Below are 17926 nucleotides of genomic sequence, written 5' to 3'. Positions count from 1 at the left end.
CCTGGAATTTTTCCTATTCTGAACTTGCAATGGACACAAGTAGCTATTTAACAAACTTTATTTCTACTTAAAATACATATTATGCAAGCAAAACATGTAGTTGCCAGTTTGATAGTTATATATCTGTAATTCATACTAAAGCAGTTACAGAGTGTCTTGTACACTCCACAAAAGTTAAATGCTTTTGGATCTCATTGTGTAGCAAATTAAGATAGAGACTTTATTTTCTGTGTACATCTAACTTTAATTTTTGTGTTTGTCAGCCAGCTGACATTAGTCTTTAGCATGGCTTAAGGAAGGAAAGAATGAAGTACTTTCCTGCTCAGTACATCCACCTCTTAGAGTACTGCAGTGCATAGTCATGGTACAGTCCTGAAAACCAAAAAACACAATATTACTTGACTCCCATCTAAAAGACTGAAAGCCTTGAGGTGTTTGCCAACAAACATGTAATTTTATGTGTTCCAAAAATACCCATAATAACTCTGTCTCAGGCATTCACAAGTGTGAAAGGAAGGCTGCAGAACATTCTCCTTAAAGTACATTAGGAGCTTCTGGAAAAATCTAATACAGTAATTTGATTTGTGCATATAAATTCATATATAGAATTTTTTCTGAGCCACCTCTGAGCATAATATGCCTTCCATTGACTTCAGAGTAGAAGAGACTTCAGTATAAATTAAAGTAGTGATTAAAAAGTGCAATCTCAAACTGAAATCTGATGTGCTCTGAACTTCCTGTGTGGTGTTGTCTAGAGGGCTTTGCTGTATGATCATCTTTCTTTATGCTGAAATGAAAAAACTTAGAAGAGGGACATGTTTTTATGAAACAGAGAAAAATAATTTCAATAGCCTATATAGTGATTTCTCCCCTAATAAATAAATAAAACCAAATATAATATCCTCTGTTGCAGAACAGTTCCATGGCTTTTCCACGGTGAGTTTTAATGAAATTGGATATCAGTTTCATTTTTATCAAGTTGTAGTGAGAACGCTAGCTCCTATGTGAATTTGTATTTGCTGTTAGAAGACTTATGAACAGCAAGTACTGACACAAACCTGAAAAATCTCAGACTTTTCCCACTTCCAGCCCTCCTTTTGCAAACAGCACAGCTGAAAATCTGTGAACTTTGCCGTGTTTGAAATTGACTTTGGAATTTGCAACAAGAATTTAGAATATGAATTTCAAAATCATACGTATTTTTCCTAACCTGACCAGAAATGTAAACTCAAAGATGTGTAAAAAACATATTTTTTTCTGCTTTGTAGGGTTTTATAGATGCAGTTGATGCTATCAGTTGAGCACAGAGAGAAGAATTTCGAAGTTTGAGGGAGTGGAACTTTCAGTTCCCATAAGGAAATATGGAGGAAGATTTTACCAAATCCTAAAAAGAAATCAGCTCTGTGGTGCAAAGGGAAAGATACAATTCACAGTCTGTACTTCTTGCTCCCGGCAAAATATATTGCAGGGTGTCGCTCACCAGCTAAATTCTTGGATCAGTGAAAGTGATGGGCGCTGCAATTTAGTATGTCACATGAAAAATCCACCCAGAGCATGTTGCATGGAAATAAGTGCCACACATGTAACAACTAAGTAAAAAACAAGTAACTCATTCTTTTTCTGTCAATAGCTGTACTTCCACTGGCTGAGGATTTTTGATAGATTAAGGCACATATTTTCCTTTAATATATTCAAGTTTCAAAGGCCTCTTTAAGATATTGATTCTGATTTCCAAATGACAGATCCTTGGCAGTATATCTGTCATTCATTAATAAGGGCAGTTGCCCTGAGTCAGTACCCTGATGATTGTCTCCAGTGGATTTATTAGATACATGCAGTGTTTCACGGTTCAGCTGGAAACCTTTCTGTAGAAATGCTGTACAGCACATTCTGCAGCCTCATTCTTTTACTCAAGAATAGAAAAGTTACGTTCCCACTGTGTCCTGACAGGATGGCAATTAAAGGAGGAGCTAGTTTTCCCCATTCAAAGGATGTTTTTCTCTGAGCTGGATTTTACATTGGTAAAACTCTCAAATATACATGTGAGATGTTTATTTTAGGTTAATTTAAAAGATACAGCCTACTTCTGCACTAAACTCTGAATATCATCCATGTAAAATTTTTTTTCTGGTTCAGCTTTTGCATTAATTTTAGTAAGGCACTTCTTGGTTTCAGCTGGGATTCACTGTTCTTGGTCTGCTTTTGTTGCTGATACATCAGTTCGGGGTTATGGATTTCTTTGGTGTTGATGAGCACTTGGTAGTACTTTAATGACTGACAAACTCATCATTCTTCTGCTGGCTTTTGAGTCATTGTGAAGACTCTCTGGGTTATACTGTGGCCTAAAGAGAGATCAGAGGCATTACCATTTCTAGACAGCCATTTCTAGAAATCATCCTTTCTCCATTTACCTGCTGAAGTACAGCCTTGTTTTCTTAGTATTCAGAAAAGTGGGACAAGTATTATGTTTGTTGATGCTTTGAGTAGAATAGGACAAAACTGAAATACCCAGTTAGAAACAGCAATACCTGTAACAAAAAAAACACTTCTGAAAGAATGTGTGACAGATCTTTTTTCTTATTGATATTATTTATGAACCGAAACTGTTGTTAATTTATATCAACAGAATCTGAGATTGATTTAAATTCAAGCCAATTGATGGCTACAAGAAACCATCTTTAGCTTAAGCAATGGATGTGGCAGCATCCATGCCAAATAGCAGGACGGTTGCAATCAGAGATTGGCTTTGTAGCCCAGAAGGTCTCTTCTTGCCCTGCACTCCCCTGAAGTAGTGTCCAGATTCTCTGCATTTTTTATATACTAGAAAACCTTTTGCAGTCAGCTAACAGTGAATCAGTCTCTCTGGATTCCAGGAGTTGAAAATCAGGATTGAGGATTGAATAGTGGCCCTTTTAACTTTTGCCAGGTTTTTTCCCCCTCTGTCAGAGAGTCAGGTAAGCACTGTCTCTCTTTACCCATGCCTGGCATGAAGATGATGATATCTATGTGCTGCATTAGGAGAGTTCCCTAGAATTTTTACAAAGCTTTGAAGAAGATGAAAAGCATGTGATGGGAAGTACCAACAATATTTGAGTATCACTACTCGTTGCTGTTGGATAATTTTTCTTCCATCCAACAGCTTTTATTTGAGCAATTTTTTAACAATTTGACTCTCCTGTTACTGACTCCATGAACTTTCTGTCTCCTGAGTATCAAACGTGTCTTGCATTATTGCATTGTTTTGGTGGTTGTACATTGAGGTACATCAAGCTAGCATGCAGGAGATCAGTTTTTCCATGCTTAATGAAAACTGAAATAAAGGCAGCACAGGAAAACCATTAGTCTTTATTTCCCTTTGACAAGAAGATCAATTTCAAGTGTATGTATAGTATTGTACAGCTTGCAACTTTAGTGAACAGAATTGATTCCTCAGTTTTTCCAAAACACTGAATAGGAGTGTAGTTGTAAGAAAAGAAAATGAATACTGTTTGTTGTTTCTCTTTTTTTAAATTCAGTGTTAAAAATTTATGTATTTTTTTTTCTTGGTTTTCCAGAGTTGGTGTTTCAGGACAAATTCTGGACTTACCAATTTGTATTGTTTTTATCAATAGCTTGACTCACTGTAAAGTTTTACTGTTTAATATTTGTTATTAAGCATCAAATGAATGCCTATTATTAAGAGTTTACTGTGCTTGGGAAGACAGGGAGTGCTGGAAAGTGTTGCATAGATAAGAATGATGCCTGGTATGGATTTGTGGGGATGAGAATGGTGTGGATTTCTGCTGTGCAGCAAGGAAACAAGGCAATAGGGCACTCAGTGGAGTAATCATGAAGGACTGAGATAACACAAGATATTTAGGATTAAGACTGTCTGTTAGTTTAGATTAACACCTTTTCCTGGTGCCCCACCCCAACTGTGAAAAGTATTTCTGCAGCTTGTGCTAAACTGTATGCTCTGTTGGACTTTCCTATTTTCTGCTATTTGCACACATAGAAAACACCTGGTTTCTAGTGTTGGTGGTCACTGCTTTCCCGTGGCTGCCTGCAAGTTATCCAGGCACTGATTATGTCCAAGCTTTACATTTGAGAACATGAGAGAAGCATCCAGTTCCATTGTTTCTCGATTTGCCTAAACCTTAAAAAGCTTGACTTTGTCGTCCCTGCTGGAAAAGGGTAGAAGCAGTTTTCCTGTCCCTGCCATCAAACTTGAGACGTGAAGCCAGAAGCTTGATCAGGCAAAGAGAGCAGCAGGGAGCGACAAACCTTGTGTTGTCACGTCCCTTATTCTGAAACTCATTCTGCTTAACAGCACATTGGAAAGCTTTGACTGGAGAGTGGTGGTGTGCCTCAAAACCTTTTGGGAACTTTTTGTGGTTCTGGTTATTTCGAAAAACCAACGGGAGTGTTTGGAGCCTTTCAGGGAATATTGTGTGTGCCAGCTTCCCCTCCTGCCTGATTTAAACCACCTGAGTGTGGTTTAAATCATTAACGTTGGTGCTGTTAGGCTAATGTTTAAGGGTTCCTGCTGCTTTTATTCACTTTCTTTTTTTTGTAGCTGCAATGTTTTGGTGATATCGTACATGCAGGGAAATAAAATAAATATCTTCCTTTTTAAAATGCTTCTCCCACTTTCGTAGGGAAATCAGGAGTTTGTGGAGTAACATTTGTTCTTTAGGAAGGATACATTTCTATATGGCCATATAGGAGCAGAGTCTCAAAAGCCTTTTTGTCTCCTGTTGTTATATGGAAGGTTTTCTTTCTGTGACTACAGAAAGGTTTAGGAGACTCTGAGTGGGAACAGTAGTTCTAGAAAAGGAGACAACTTTGACTTACGGGTCTCTGAAGGCAGAAAAATCTCTCAAACCTCAGAGAAAGGCATTAAAGTAAATAATTCTGTCTGACAGTGTAAGTCAATGACAGAGTCGAGGCTGGAATCCCCTAGGTCTGTGTACTGTTCTAGTCTCCTGTCTAAGTTTCCACCTTTCTGATCTATGAGGAAAGCATATCTGCATCTGTCACAGCAGTGCTGCCAGTGAATAACATTTCACAATCTCCTGAAATCTGCGCTGTGATGTGTGAACTCCTGTAGGTGGAGGGAGGCCAAGTAAGCTGGTCTCTCAGGGAAGGGTTAACACGGCATATTTTCACAGCTGCAATATATTAAGCTACTGTAAGGCCCTTTTGTAGTTGGGGGTTAGAAAATGTTGCCCATCACAGGCAAAAAGAAGATAAATTAGGCAGCTTAAAGACATCTTGATAGCTTAGCTCATTTGCCTCTTACTTGCTTTTGCAGAGGCAGTCCCTGTATATTCAAATCCCTGCAGAAGAGCAGATAAAACAAGTTTTTCTAGGCTTTCAGCTCAACAGCCCCAAAAGACAAATATCACTTTTTAACTAAAACAAACAAATTAAACAAACCAAGTAATACAAATGGCAAAGTAAGAGATAGTCTAAAGCACTGAAGTCCCTTCTTCAAGCAGTAGAGGAGAGATAACATTATACCAGGTACTGAAGGTGTGGTTACCTCAGAGTACAGGCAGCTTTTTTCGTAAGAGTAAGAAATGCAAGCTCCCTCACAGGGAGTGAGAGAATTAATATAGAGGTCAGTACCAATATAGACTGAAAAAAAATTTCATAAAGATTCATAAAAACATTTTTGTTAAAAAGACATTTGTAAATTAAATATATACCTCTGAATATTATCATGTTGTATTGAAGGCAGTAACCTGGAGTAGTAAGTAGCACATAGTCCAGTGTCATTAGGTAATCTTTTCTCAACTGAATCATCTTTGAAATCTTTTCCTCTTAAATGAAATGTTCACAAAATCTTAAGACAGTTCAGCTCCGGGCCATTTTTGTTACATTGAAGTAGTTCTCATCTTGCTTCTTCACATGCTCACAGCTTAGGGGGTTTTTTTTAACTCTAAAATCTAAATAACAGAAAAGTGATGCCTTATCAGAGAAAATATAAAGGATACAAAGGCAGAACTGCAGGAAGGTATATTTGCCATTGTAGAAGTCAGTTTTAGCCCTTTGCTGTATTCAAGATGTAATTTTTTGAACTACTGGATTAACCCTGAGACCCCAGGTTTATGGTTGTGTTAAAGACCTGGGACATGCTGAGCATCTCCATCACTGCTTGGCAGAGCTGGACAAGAATCCATTACATTTGGTACGTCCTTCTCTGCACGTTATTAGCAGGCATAAATACGTCGTAAAAACCACATTGTGCTGAACCTGTGTAAGCACTACTGCATGGCAGTTTTAGTTTAGGCCACATGAAAGCATAAACCAAGGAAAATGTCATAACCCAAGAGCAACATCCAGGTTTTTGGCAGGAGTGCCAGACTCTTTTACAGCTGTTTTACATACAGTCATGTTAAATTCGAAAAGCTCTGAAGAGCAGCTTTTCAGAAAGAACTATTTTAGAGGAAGATAGAACTGGTGAAGATTTGCAAGATTCCAGAATCACGGGTTTGGTGAGATGTTCACATTTAGGCTGTGTGATGGTGGATTACCTGGGATCAGCCTTAGGGAGCAGCCCACACAGGCCACAGTTTTAAGGTTGGAATAAACAATAACATATTTCTTTGTTTCATAAGAACCTAACATTTTTATTCATAGAAAATACATTTTCAGTGCCTTTTCTCTGTCGTCCTTCTGGTACTTCCAAATTTAGACTAAACTATGTCAGATTATTTTGTTCCTTACTTTTCCAGTAAGGTTTGGTTTATCTAATTTGAAAGGACAAAAAGAGAAGTGCAGGGAGCTGTCTGCTGATAATGGTTCATTTCTGTCCTAAGGGGTTTGCATGAGGCCCAACAGGCTGTTACTACATCTTGTGGTAAGTTACGTGCTGTTTGTGTCACCGTGGGTTCAAGGATGATGGTCAATTGCTTGTTATTGTACACTCCTTTGACCAAGTTTCCACTTCCCCAAGTTCTGGGGAAGGGAGTATGCTGAAGGGTTTTGGGGATTTTCCAAAGTGAGTAGAACAGGGATTGATATATTTATTTTATTTCCTAAGACTGAGTGCTGAAGTGTCATGGATTTAGTTTAGTTTAGTTTTTTAGTTATAGAAGAATGTAGAATAACCACTAGATGAAGTTATCCAGTATTCATGTGTTCAATTTTCAAAGCAAATATAGTAGTTCTGCCTTCTTTTAAACTGTAGCAGATCATTCAGAGCAGGATCTCAATCTCTGCGTATGTGTGTATGGGTACACATGGAGAAGTATGTTTGAAAAAGAGAAAGTACTTAAAGGAAGCACTTCAAATTTAACTCACAATAAATTAAGTGTAATATGTGTTGGACTGACTGTGAGAGAACCACAGAAAGAAAATAATGAAATCAACTGTTAGATGGCTCCTTCCTCTTTATATCACATTCCTTTTCTGTGGATTATGTTTAAGTATTCTTGATTTCTTCTTCTAGTTGGGTTTAACATCTTATCTTTGCTTTTTTTAAATGTACCAAGACAAGTCCTTAGAGAGAGATTCTTGTATTGGTATATTGCCTTCCAAATATTTTAATAGAAGTTAATTTCTCCTTTTAAACACAGGAGCTAGTTCTTTGATCTTCTCTCAGCTTTTGATTAGTTCTCCTTGTGTTTGATCCTGAGCTACATGTAGTTTGTTTTCTTTTAGTGCTACCAGAAAACCATTTTCACAGCTCTCCCTTCTGAAATGAGGGAAAGGAGATTTTCAGACTTTATTTATTGAATTGAGGGAGGAAGCAAAGAGAAGGGTCTATGTCTGTAGGCATAAATTCAGCAGAAAGTCTTTTAAGACTGGCATTAGCAATGCCACAACATCTACGAGGTAAAAACTGAGGGAATATCCTTAGCTCGGATTGAATTGCCTTTGCACACCACTTCATATGAAAACCTTTCCTTCACCAGTTTAAGATTGTTTCACATGCATATTAAGACAGCCAGGAACACACAGACGAGTTTGGTTTAAAGAGTCTTGTAATAAAAAATCGTGCATTCTCTTTCTTAGATAAATGCTCGGTGGTAGTTCAGTCTTCATCCAGCATATGGTTCTTTATAGGGGGCGTCTTCACAGCACTGCCTTTGGGGAATGCTGCAGAGACAGGAATAGCTCTGGGTGTCAGTGCTTGCCTGTGCCAACTGCCTGATCAGATGTGAATGTTCTGCTCTAATAATGTAAATCAGAAATAAGAACCCAAACTCTCGTGAGATTCACTGTGACCAATGGCTGGAGAGTAGGCAGAGCCATCACACCTGCTCATCTAATGCTTTGTAGAAGCAATCAGTATCCTTAATTACCAGCTGGAGACCTGTGTTTTAAAAACTCATTTAGCAGCATTTTTAAAATCAGTACAGATACCTATGTAACAGGATTTTTGGCTTTGCTTTTCTGTGTACTATCGGCATTTTCAGCATCTGAAGAAGAAAATTCTGGCCTAATCAAAGCAAATATTCATATGCAGTACATCCTCCGTGTTCATCAGCACCTCTGAGTGAACCCACAGAGCCAATGCACTCAGCTGTATTACAAACAATCTCTTTAAAGTTTGCATCTCTTTTACTTTCTGGCACATGTATGTGATACGATAGCAGGAACAGGACCTGTTTTCAGTGCATTACTTACAGTACCCAAGTGAGCCTGGATTTCCAGGTGCTACTGCATCTGTGTCAGAGCTGTTGTGTCTCATGTAGAACTCCTTGTTGGTTCTCTTTAGTTGTTCATAATAAGATGTAGCCTTTTGCAATAACTAGGCATATGTATTGCCGGTTTACATAGAGCTTAGTGTTCCCCTTCGGGTCCTCTTCCACTCCTGGAGCAGCAGTCTGGTGTACGCTGTGGAACATCTGCCTTAGTCACCACCTCAAGCTAAAACCTTCTGCAGGATTCAAAAGTAGACGAATTCTGCAATCCTAAAGCATAGTTTCCATCAAAGAAAGGTTGGAACACCTTGGTGTATTCCAGTCAGTCTCCTCAGATGAAGACGCTTCTTAGAAAAGAATGCACTTTTACAACCTGCCAAAATATTTGGAATTCACAGCAAATGCTGCTTTCCAGACAAACTGTGAAGTTCTTGCACAGCTGGGATTCTCTTGTGGAAGAGCTCACACTGCCACCAGAAGCCTTTGGCTGACCTAAATGGATTAGTGTTCTTTTTCCAAGGAAATCGTAGGCAGATTTGCATGGACAGCTCCTACCTTGCTCTTTATTTTCTGATCAACCACACAGATACTTTGTTAGCATTCTCAAGACGCCACGCACCTCCTCAGATTTACTCCAGCCTTCTGGCTTGTTTCACCATCTGTGTAGATTGCCTCACTCAGATTTTGTAAGCATGGTGATGTTTTTAATAAATGACACAGGCTTATATAGTGTTTGTTTAGGATGTTCACTGTGATTTCTAATTCTGCTTAAATTCTACTTTATAATTTTAGAGTGCCAGTTTTGTCAATTTGCATATGGTGCAGTATCAGATGTTTCACAGAAATCAAGGTAGATTTCATTTTCCTTAACCTTTTACTTTCCTTTAATCTTATCTCTGTCAAATACTGACTCTACTACTTTTTGTTGGTAGGGAGAAAAAGGTCACTCCTACTAGTTGTTACTTTTTGTTTAGCTCTCTATTTTAATACATATTTTTTTGTCATTTAGGTATGTATACTTGGAGGCACGGCCTGGATGTTCCCCCACATCTATGCAAATTGTTCCACATACATTTCGTGCCTTTGTCTTTAAGGAATACCAGTCTTCCTTCCTTCTCCAGGCCTCTTCAGATGACTTCATTAAGTAGCCCTTCTAACTTTTCATAATAAAGCTAAATTTAAAAAAACCCAAAACCTGTATTTAAATTTTTAAAATATATGTTAATAGAGCTGCAAACTTGCTTTTCTTTAAAAAACAATCCTCTTTCTCATTCTCACTTTTTTCCACCTATAAAACACTGACATAAATCAAATGCAAAATTTAAACCCCTAGAAACAACTCTTTCTTGCCCTGAAGGCTGCTAAAATTATCACAATTATTCAGGCAGCCCTAACTGTTGACAGAAGTTTTTGTTTGTTTTATGTAGCTACTGTATTTCATTTAGAAACTACTAAAAATACAATCATCTTAGAGACCATCTGCTTAAAATGACAGTGCATACTGGGGCTAAATTTTTAAACTCCTTTTCCTGCTTTGTTCATTAGCTCTCCAAAAGCTGGTTACGTAACAAACTCAGTATTCAGTGCTAGGGGTTTCTTTTCTGATTTTCTAGTTACATCCAAAGTGCACACATCCTTTTGCAGCAAGAATTCATACCTCGCTCATAATGCTGACTTTTTTGGGAGATCAGAGGGTGAAAGTAGGGAGAGCCTTGCTTTCAAACTTAAGTACCATGTAAAGACTGCGGGTTCCTGAAAACCATTAACTGTTCCTTTGATGAAGGGACCTTTTTCCTTTTGCCCCCTCATTGCCTGTTCTGTTCTGGATTCCTGGACAAGAGGAAGAAAATCCCGAGCTGATGGTTGGAGTGCAAAATGTATTACTGCACTTAATGGGCCTTTTGTTTAGTTGGGTTTTGGTTGGTTTGTTTCTTGGTTGGATTAAGTAATACACATGTTGAGAAAGAGGAAATTTCTTTTTGGACAGAATTTGTCAGTAGTTCCCACACTTTGACATGTAGTTATTTGCTGTAAAACAACTCATTTCAAATGTTCTCTTGTCATTCAAGCTGTTTTCTTCTGGTATTTTGTATGACTTCCAAAATACCCACACCTGCACTTCACATCTAGGATTGAAAATGAAAATAAATTGGAAGTGGAGGTAGGATAAATAATTTGTCTTCAGTAAGGTTATTGGATTTTGCTTTCATTTCTTATTTTTATTTAAACAAAAATTCTGGAAGGTGTCTTTGGTTTGTTTAGAGCCATTTCTATAAAATGCAGGTCTAACAGCATTGAAGCACCTGTTATGAAGTGTTAACATGTTTAATTGAAAGAAAGCAGATATAAGAGCAAGCTACCCTGTCAGATCACATTGTTTCTATGATCTCTAGCAAGTTAAACATAAAAAAGTGTCCTTAGCCAGTGAACCCCTTCCTTTTCACCTGTTACCAGAGTCATGGTATGCCAGAAATGTGATGTTCGCAATCTTTGGCTACTGAAGTTTGTAACCTTCCCTTATACTTTTTACAATGTTCTCTGACTTTTCAAAATTTCAATTAAATGTTAAAATATTTTTGAACCTATGCACATGTCTCTTGCAGAGATTTCCAACAGTCTATATAATCTAAAAATTCATTGGAATAGTCCATATGTGATTTATTACTACATCTTTATGGTTTCTTTGTATTTAATGTGAATTCTTTGTATTAAATGTTTAATGTGAATTCTAAAATTCAGCAGTTAACTTATGTTTTGTCAGAAGAGAAATAACCAATGAAATTCTGAGTGGTTTTTTTTTACATCTCGTATTCATATTCTGAATCTCCATAAAGATACAACTGTAATGACAACTCTCAATCTGACAAATGTCACACATGAGAACAGACAGTTCCTCTGTTCTGTAGCAATTCATTATTATTGTAAAGTGAGTCTTCCTTGCCTGAAATGTTGTGGAGAGTTGTTGTATTTGAAGTGTGCTTAGGACAGATTGGGGAGATACTGTGAATTTCCCTTTTGATGTATACTTGGCCTCAGTGCAGAAAAATCCCTGTAAGATAGAAAGGAGACTGGTGATGGGGATTATTTTGTCTGAGTATTGTAGCTGGACTCTGCAACAGGTCTACCAGGGCTTTTTTTTGACACTGAGGTCCCAAATGATCATGGTAACTGCAGCAGAGAACTCTTTTGCAAGTTACCTTTTTTCCTAATTCTCCTCTTTTAGCGCAAACATGAACCACTATATGGAAGATGGTCAAAATATTTATATGGCACAAAAAATAAACTCTTGGGGAAAAGGCATGTGATAACTAAGTATATCATGCAGAGAGACTGTGTGTATCTCTTATTTTGGGGACACAAAGTCCAAAGCCATTCCATGAATGATTTTACCCATAAGCTCAGAGAGGGAAAAAAATCACCTGAAGTGACTGATTGATTTTAATTTCAGGTCTGGAAGCTGCATAATATGTACTGGGACTTGTTCAGCATGCTTGGATTCAGTTATTTTACCTGATGTTAATGATGTTTCATGTTTCCTAGGATTAAAGTGCAAAGACTTGAGTGCTCAAGTAGGGCCAGAAATGTGCAAGAGTTTTACATTGACTGTATCTGAAAAAAAGAAAAAATAAAGGCAGAAAACAAAATTGCTTGTTGCTTTCTATATAAGACAGTGACTGGTATTGCGTAGAGATAGCAATAAGTAAAAAGGACTTTTTTACAAATTAGCATTTCATAGCAAACCGTTCGTGGTGATACGAGCATGTATTTTCTTTCTTATGTTCAGATTTCATATCGCCTTTTTATTTAGGACACTTCATCAGTTGGAGAACTAATTCCACAAAGTTACTTCTTCTGGTTATACTTTGTACAATTATTTTTCCAGAGAAGTACAGTTTAAAATTAAAAATATCTTCCTATTTGGTTTTAATGTTTGCTTTGATAATAATGGGGGGACAAAGATTTTATTTAGACATTTCTGTATTCTTTGTTGGCTCATTTATCCACTTATTAGCAGAATTTTTTGATGAATCTTTCGTAATTGCTTTCGCACAGAGAGTTTGGATGGCGGGATCCAGAGCTTCCAGAAGTTATACAGATGTTACAGCATCAATTTCCCTCAGTACAGTCGAATGCTGCAGCCTACTTGCAACACCTCTGTTTCGGAGACAATAAAATAAAAGCAGAGGTAAGATTTGTAAACCCTTTTTCCAGCAGTGTTGCTGTCTGCTATTTATCATCAACAATTATTGATGTGTGCTTTAAAAAACTTAAAAGAGACATCATGGATATATGCCTGGACCCATTTTACTAAAGCTTTCACTGAAGTAATTTGTTACTGTTAAAAAATATAAAAAATGCATAAAATACTGTCATAACTCATTCTTTTGTTTTCTTTGGAATAGTTTGATTGATTGCGTACTATTTAAATACTGTATCATAATTGTTCAGTAATCAACTAGCAGTGTAGCCTTGATCTCGCTGAAACTTATGGGCATTTTCTTAGGGTTCTCCAACAGGCATCTAGATAGTAAATAGAAACACAGAAAATGAAAATTAAGCAAAAAATTCTAAATCAAAGGATGCTTTAATGCATAATTGTGCAAACAGTTTTAATTTCACTGGGTTTGCAGCTTGGATGGTGCTCATTGGTCTATGATCTTGGATTTCAGTGCGGGTTGTATCTAAAATGTAATTCAGACATCAATATAGACCTTTTTCTGTACCTGTAGCTGACAGGTACTTCTTTCTTGTTTGTTCCCCGTGGTTAATGGGACCAGCACAGCTTTTGGCACAAGTTAAACAGAAGGAAGGCAGCTCTGAGGGATCTGACAAACACACAGCAGTCAATTAAAATTGAATGAGTGAAGCTGTTACCAGCCCCAGCTGCTTCCCCTGGCCCTCTCAGAGACACTGCTAATCAGGGACATGTGGTGTGCACATAAATCTGTGCCTCTACTGGCACCTTTTAGCCCGGCATGTAAAGGTAAACTGAGATCAAGATCTCCTGTTGCTTATTTGGCAGAACTGTGCAGTGATGCTGACTTGCCAGTGCTTCATCTTCCTCACCCTCAGTACAAACCACGCTGTGGATCTATCCCACTATAGAACCTTCCCTTCCAGGCTTTTTCATGCTCAGGAAGTTCCTTAGTGAGTAGTCTGCTGGCGTTGGCAGAACTGCACTGCTTGCATACATCACCTCAAACATCTTAGAAATAGTAATTAAAAAAATATTTACATGAATGTTAAAGTGAGGAATGTTTGTGCACTGGAGAAGAGAACTGAAAATTTTAACTGCGTGCTCTCTCTATACTTAATTCTCATCCTTATTCAGAAATTAGTTTTTCAATTTACTCATTGCACAATCTCTGCTGCCTCCTGTTAGCCATAGATTGAGGCCCCTCAAGTAGTGTCCTGTTTGAGGGAGGCAGATGGTTTAATTTCTGTTGCTAACCATTTAGGGGAAAAAAAAAAAAAAAAGGGTGTCTGGTCATTGTTGCTCTCACTCATCCCAGCAGCTTTGGAACATCAGCCTTTGTAAGCTTCAGGCTCATGAGCTGGAAGGGTGAAGGTAGGCAAATAAAGCAGTAGAGCACTAAGCAGCGTTCTGAGATTCTTCTGTGAGAAAGGACAGCAGATAAAACAAGGATTCCCCCACTTCATTTGTTATTATTCAGGAGTTTTATATGCTCCTCACTATGTAATACATAAATGCTATGGAAACAGACTGAAATACCTTTCTTAAAACAGTTCATCTAAAAATATGCTTTTGAACTTCTGGTACTTTGGATTTTTGTAAGATGACAAAATACTGGGATGGATTGTATACTTTCCTAATGCTTTGTGAAGGTTTTCAGCCTTTTCAACCCAACATTATCAAACTATTGTCAATATCTATCTATGTACTAACCTCTATTGTTTAATGGTAACTCCTGTTGTGCTTAGGTCATGCCTCAGCAGAGCACTTGAAACAGTTTCTGTGTTTATTTGTTGGGATCAGGGTCTACCCAAATGGCTCAGTAGTGTGCCTAGGCTCTGTTCAACTTTCCACTGAATCACAATTTCACAGCAAGGAACCTTTTGTGTGAGAGTTTAAAATCCTGTGGATAAGGAGGTATCACAACAAATATCTCAGATTTATCCTAGGTATATATCTAGCCAAAGGAACTTGAGCAGTCCTGTTAAACCTGCCTGAAACAACTCCCATGATAACTGTTAAGGATGTGTCTGAATTATGAGTTGAGCTAACACCTAAATAATAGAAACGTATAACAAAATTCTCTTTTCTGCAAAGTATTTGTGTTGTAGTTGTGTGGTGTGGCCAGTTCTCCTCTGTCTGTGAATGACCACACTTAATATCTAATTCCTTCTTCTTGACTGCAGCATTCCAGTCCTGCCTGGACATGGTTTCAGGGAATCCTGCCAGCTCTGACACAAGGAAAAAACCACTGGGATACAGCATATTTTCTTTACAATCTCTTACTGAGATTACAGAGCAAAAAAATTATTTTGAAGCAGAGAAGACTGCTCTTTAATGAAATATCTAGCTTTAATATAGCAAAGGACTTGGGCTAAAGATAAGAAACTGTCTTGGTGGTCTTTGATATCCTAGAGAAAGGACAAACATAGATATGTGTAAGTAAAGAATGCTGCTGCTATTTTGTGTGCCTGACAGGCACTGAGGAAAACTGAAACGAGCTAAACAGTTTTCTAAGTGTTAATCTTTAATGTACACTTTAATGTACACTTGAACATGCATGCACAGAAAGAATAATATTATACAACAATTTAGTTTATTTACTTGGTTGTATTGAATTTGAAATCTAATGCATTTGTTAAAGTTTCAATTCTGGATTTACCTGACAAGGCAAAAAAATTCTCTTACCTTTGTCACTATTGATCATTGAATTCTCAAAGTGCAGTTAATGGCTATTACATCCAGAGTTTCTGGAAATAGCTGTTCTGTAATACTTTTTTTTATTATTTTTTTATGCATGGTCTATACTGTATCACTTACCCGAAAAGATGATTAATGATCTTAACATGACCATTCTTTCAGTCTTCTGGTTTTGTTTTTGTATAGTGGCAGACTTGTCTTACTCTCATAAATTAGTGGGATATATATAAAATTTCTCCTCGTGTACTTGGCTGGACAAAGGCCTACCTTATATTCCTTTTGTGGAAGAGTGTCACCTAAAATTTAAACAGAAATAGAAAATAGCACCTGTGATTTTTCTGAGATTCCTAGTACCTTTTATGGCTTTACCATTATGTTTCTATCTTCTAAAATATTTCAATTTCTGTGGCCGAAGTGTGGAACACTACCCCTTGCTTCTGCTGAACCCCCCATCAAAAAAAGGAAGTGGAAATGCTCTCCAGAAAACAACTGAGGAAAAGACGCTCGGTCAAAAATGTTGTTCCCTAGCATGGCTAGGGAAACTAGAGCTATTTTTCCCTTCATGACCATGTTCTTTATGGTAGGTGTTATTTCTAGAGCACCTTGATCACAGGTGTGCTTATGAATTTGGTGATGTCACTAGAAATGTGCTTTTAGTGCTGCATCGGTGTAAATGTCCTGCTCAATCTTACGTAGCAATGAGGTCTGCAAATCCCCCTCTCTGTCTTAAAGTACTTCAAACAAAGTTGGTAACTGTTTATGTGAAGATGTCCCAGGCTGGATGCTAAAGTTATTAAAATAAACCCAGCTTCTGGAGTGAATCAGGTTTTATATTTCTGGAAGAATTTGTATTTTTCCCCTTCCAGCCCTGATCCCAGCAGAAGAGCAATAGGTAAATGCAATAAACACTGGCCATTGATAAAGATGGTGCTGTTACTTCTTGCTGGTGCTGCCACTTCTGTGCTGCTCAAAACCATTCAGTGCAAGCCTTTATTTCAAAGTACAATTGTAACTCCTGCTCTAATCTGTTAAGTTTTTCATAAATGCTACTCCTGAGTCTCCTTGAGTCTTGCTGACTGCAAGGCAGGTGCTATAACTTGCTCTCAGTAGTGCTTCTCATTCTCTACCTTTATTCCCTGTGCTGGGTGCTTATGCAATGCAGCAGACATTAGAATGGAGTTGAAGAAACTGGATTATTTTTGCCAATGTTTCACAGTTTGATTTTTCATCTCCTTTTGAATAGTGACCAATCTTCACTGAAGGTCCCACATACATAGAAGGGGACGTAGGGAGGCAGAAGTCTAAAGATTATAAAAATTACCAGGCAGCCCATTACAGTTAGGCACAATAATTCCAAAATTCAGAATGTCAGAATACTTCAGTAAGTTCTTAGATAAATTCTTCTTTCGCTTTTGACAGTGAAGAATGTAACGAAAAGGAAAAAGAGAAGGAGGGAAGAAGTCTTGATCAGATATTTGAAGGCAAATGAAAAGCCTATCAGGCAGAAGAGCACAAGAAGACCCTTTCAGATGGCTTTTTTCTCCTCAGGAGAGGCTCTTACACCAACAATGGCGAGATTGTGAGCAGAGCCAGAGTAGCTGCTCCTGGATGCCAAGAAGGAACAGACAGGGGATATAGGAAAGGAGAAGCATTTTAAAATACTCTGCAGAGAACATTTCTTTAAAAGAGCACATTCTATTAAACACAGGATTCATTCTTCCACAGCATTTTTTTTCTTCCTATAATGACATTTTCCTCCTTTGTATGAGGTCACCAGATAAAAGGATTGAACTGTGTAGTTTCACACGCCAGCACCATTTTGCTCTCATGGAAAATGGCAGCCTGCCATCAGCTGCAAAGGTGTAACAGGTCACTCAGTGGTTTTGGCACCAATGATTCCCTTCCTCAAGCTAGGAAATTAATTTTTGCCAGCAAAGTCAGAGCACTTGAGATTCTCATCTCAGGAGAATATTTCAAAGATGCCAGATAAAAGAACTGCAACTGCTGAACTGTCCTGCCTGAAGCCTTCCCTTGCATCCTTAATAAATACTGCTGAGTTGGACAGTGTCCTCTTTATCTTGGAGAGCGTTTCTACAGACTCCCTTCAGATGAAAAGTATTGGTCCTGACACTATCACATGGAGTTCTAAAAACTGAGTGACTGCACACTGAAAGCATCTATTTTCTCAGCTCACTGAAGCCCATCATTCGCATTCATTTTGTCATTAATCTAAAGGTGTTTCTACATCTTCTTCTGTGAGTCCTTTAGACTATGCCCAGCACCCTTTCAACACAGTACCCTGCTTATTCACATGTCAGGCAGTGGACATAAACTCCATTAGCCTCATTATAATACACATAGTTCCGCATTGTAGCAGCTTCAACGCTGTCCATTGCAC

The 17926-nt window shown here is 37.9% G+C and overlaps 1 protein-coding gene across 7 annotated transcripts in view; it reads left to right on the top strand.

Moving 5' to 3' along the window:
- CTNND2 (catenin delta 2) overlaps nucleotides 1-17926 on the top strand; it is a 641697-nt gene that overhangs the window by 464542 nt on the left and 159229 nt on the right. For all 7 annotated transcript variants that reach the window (XM_040063932.2, XM_040063957.2, XM_040063974.2 and 4 more), the window contains one exon: nucleotides 12687-12819. In XM_040063932.2, the coding sequence (XP_039919866.1) occupies nucleotides 12687-12819 (133 nt within the window). The remainder of the gene's footprint in view (nucleotides 1-12686; nucleotides 12820-17926) is intronic.

This window comes from Hirundo rustica, chromosome 1, assembly GCF_015227805.2.
Source record: "Hirundo rustica isolate bHirRus1 chromosome 1, bHirRus1.pri.v3, whole genome shotgun sequence".
Classification (NCBI taxonomy): domain Eukaryota; kingdom Metazoa; phylum Chordata; class Aves; order Passeriformes; family Hirundinidae; genus Hirundo; species Hirundo rustica.
The sequence above is the reverse complement of the archived record's forward strand: the minus strand, read 5'-3'. Positions and strand labels throughout refer to the sequence as shown.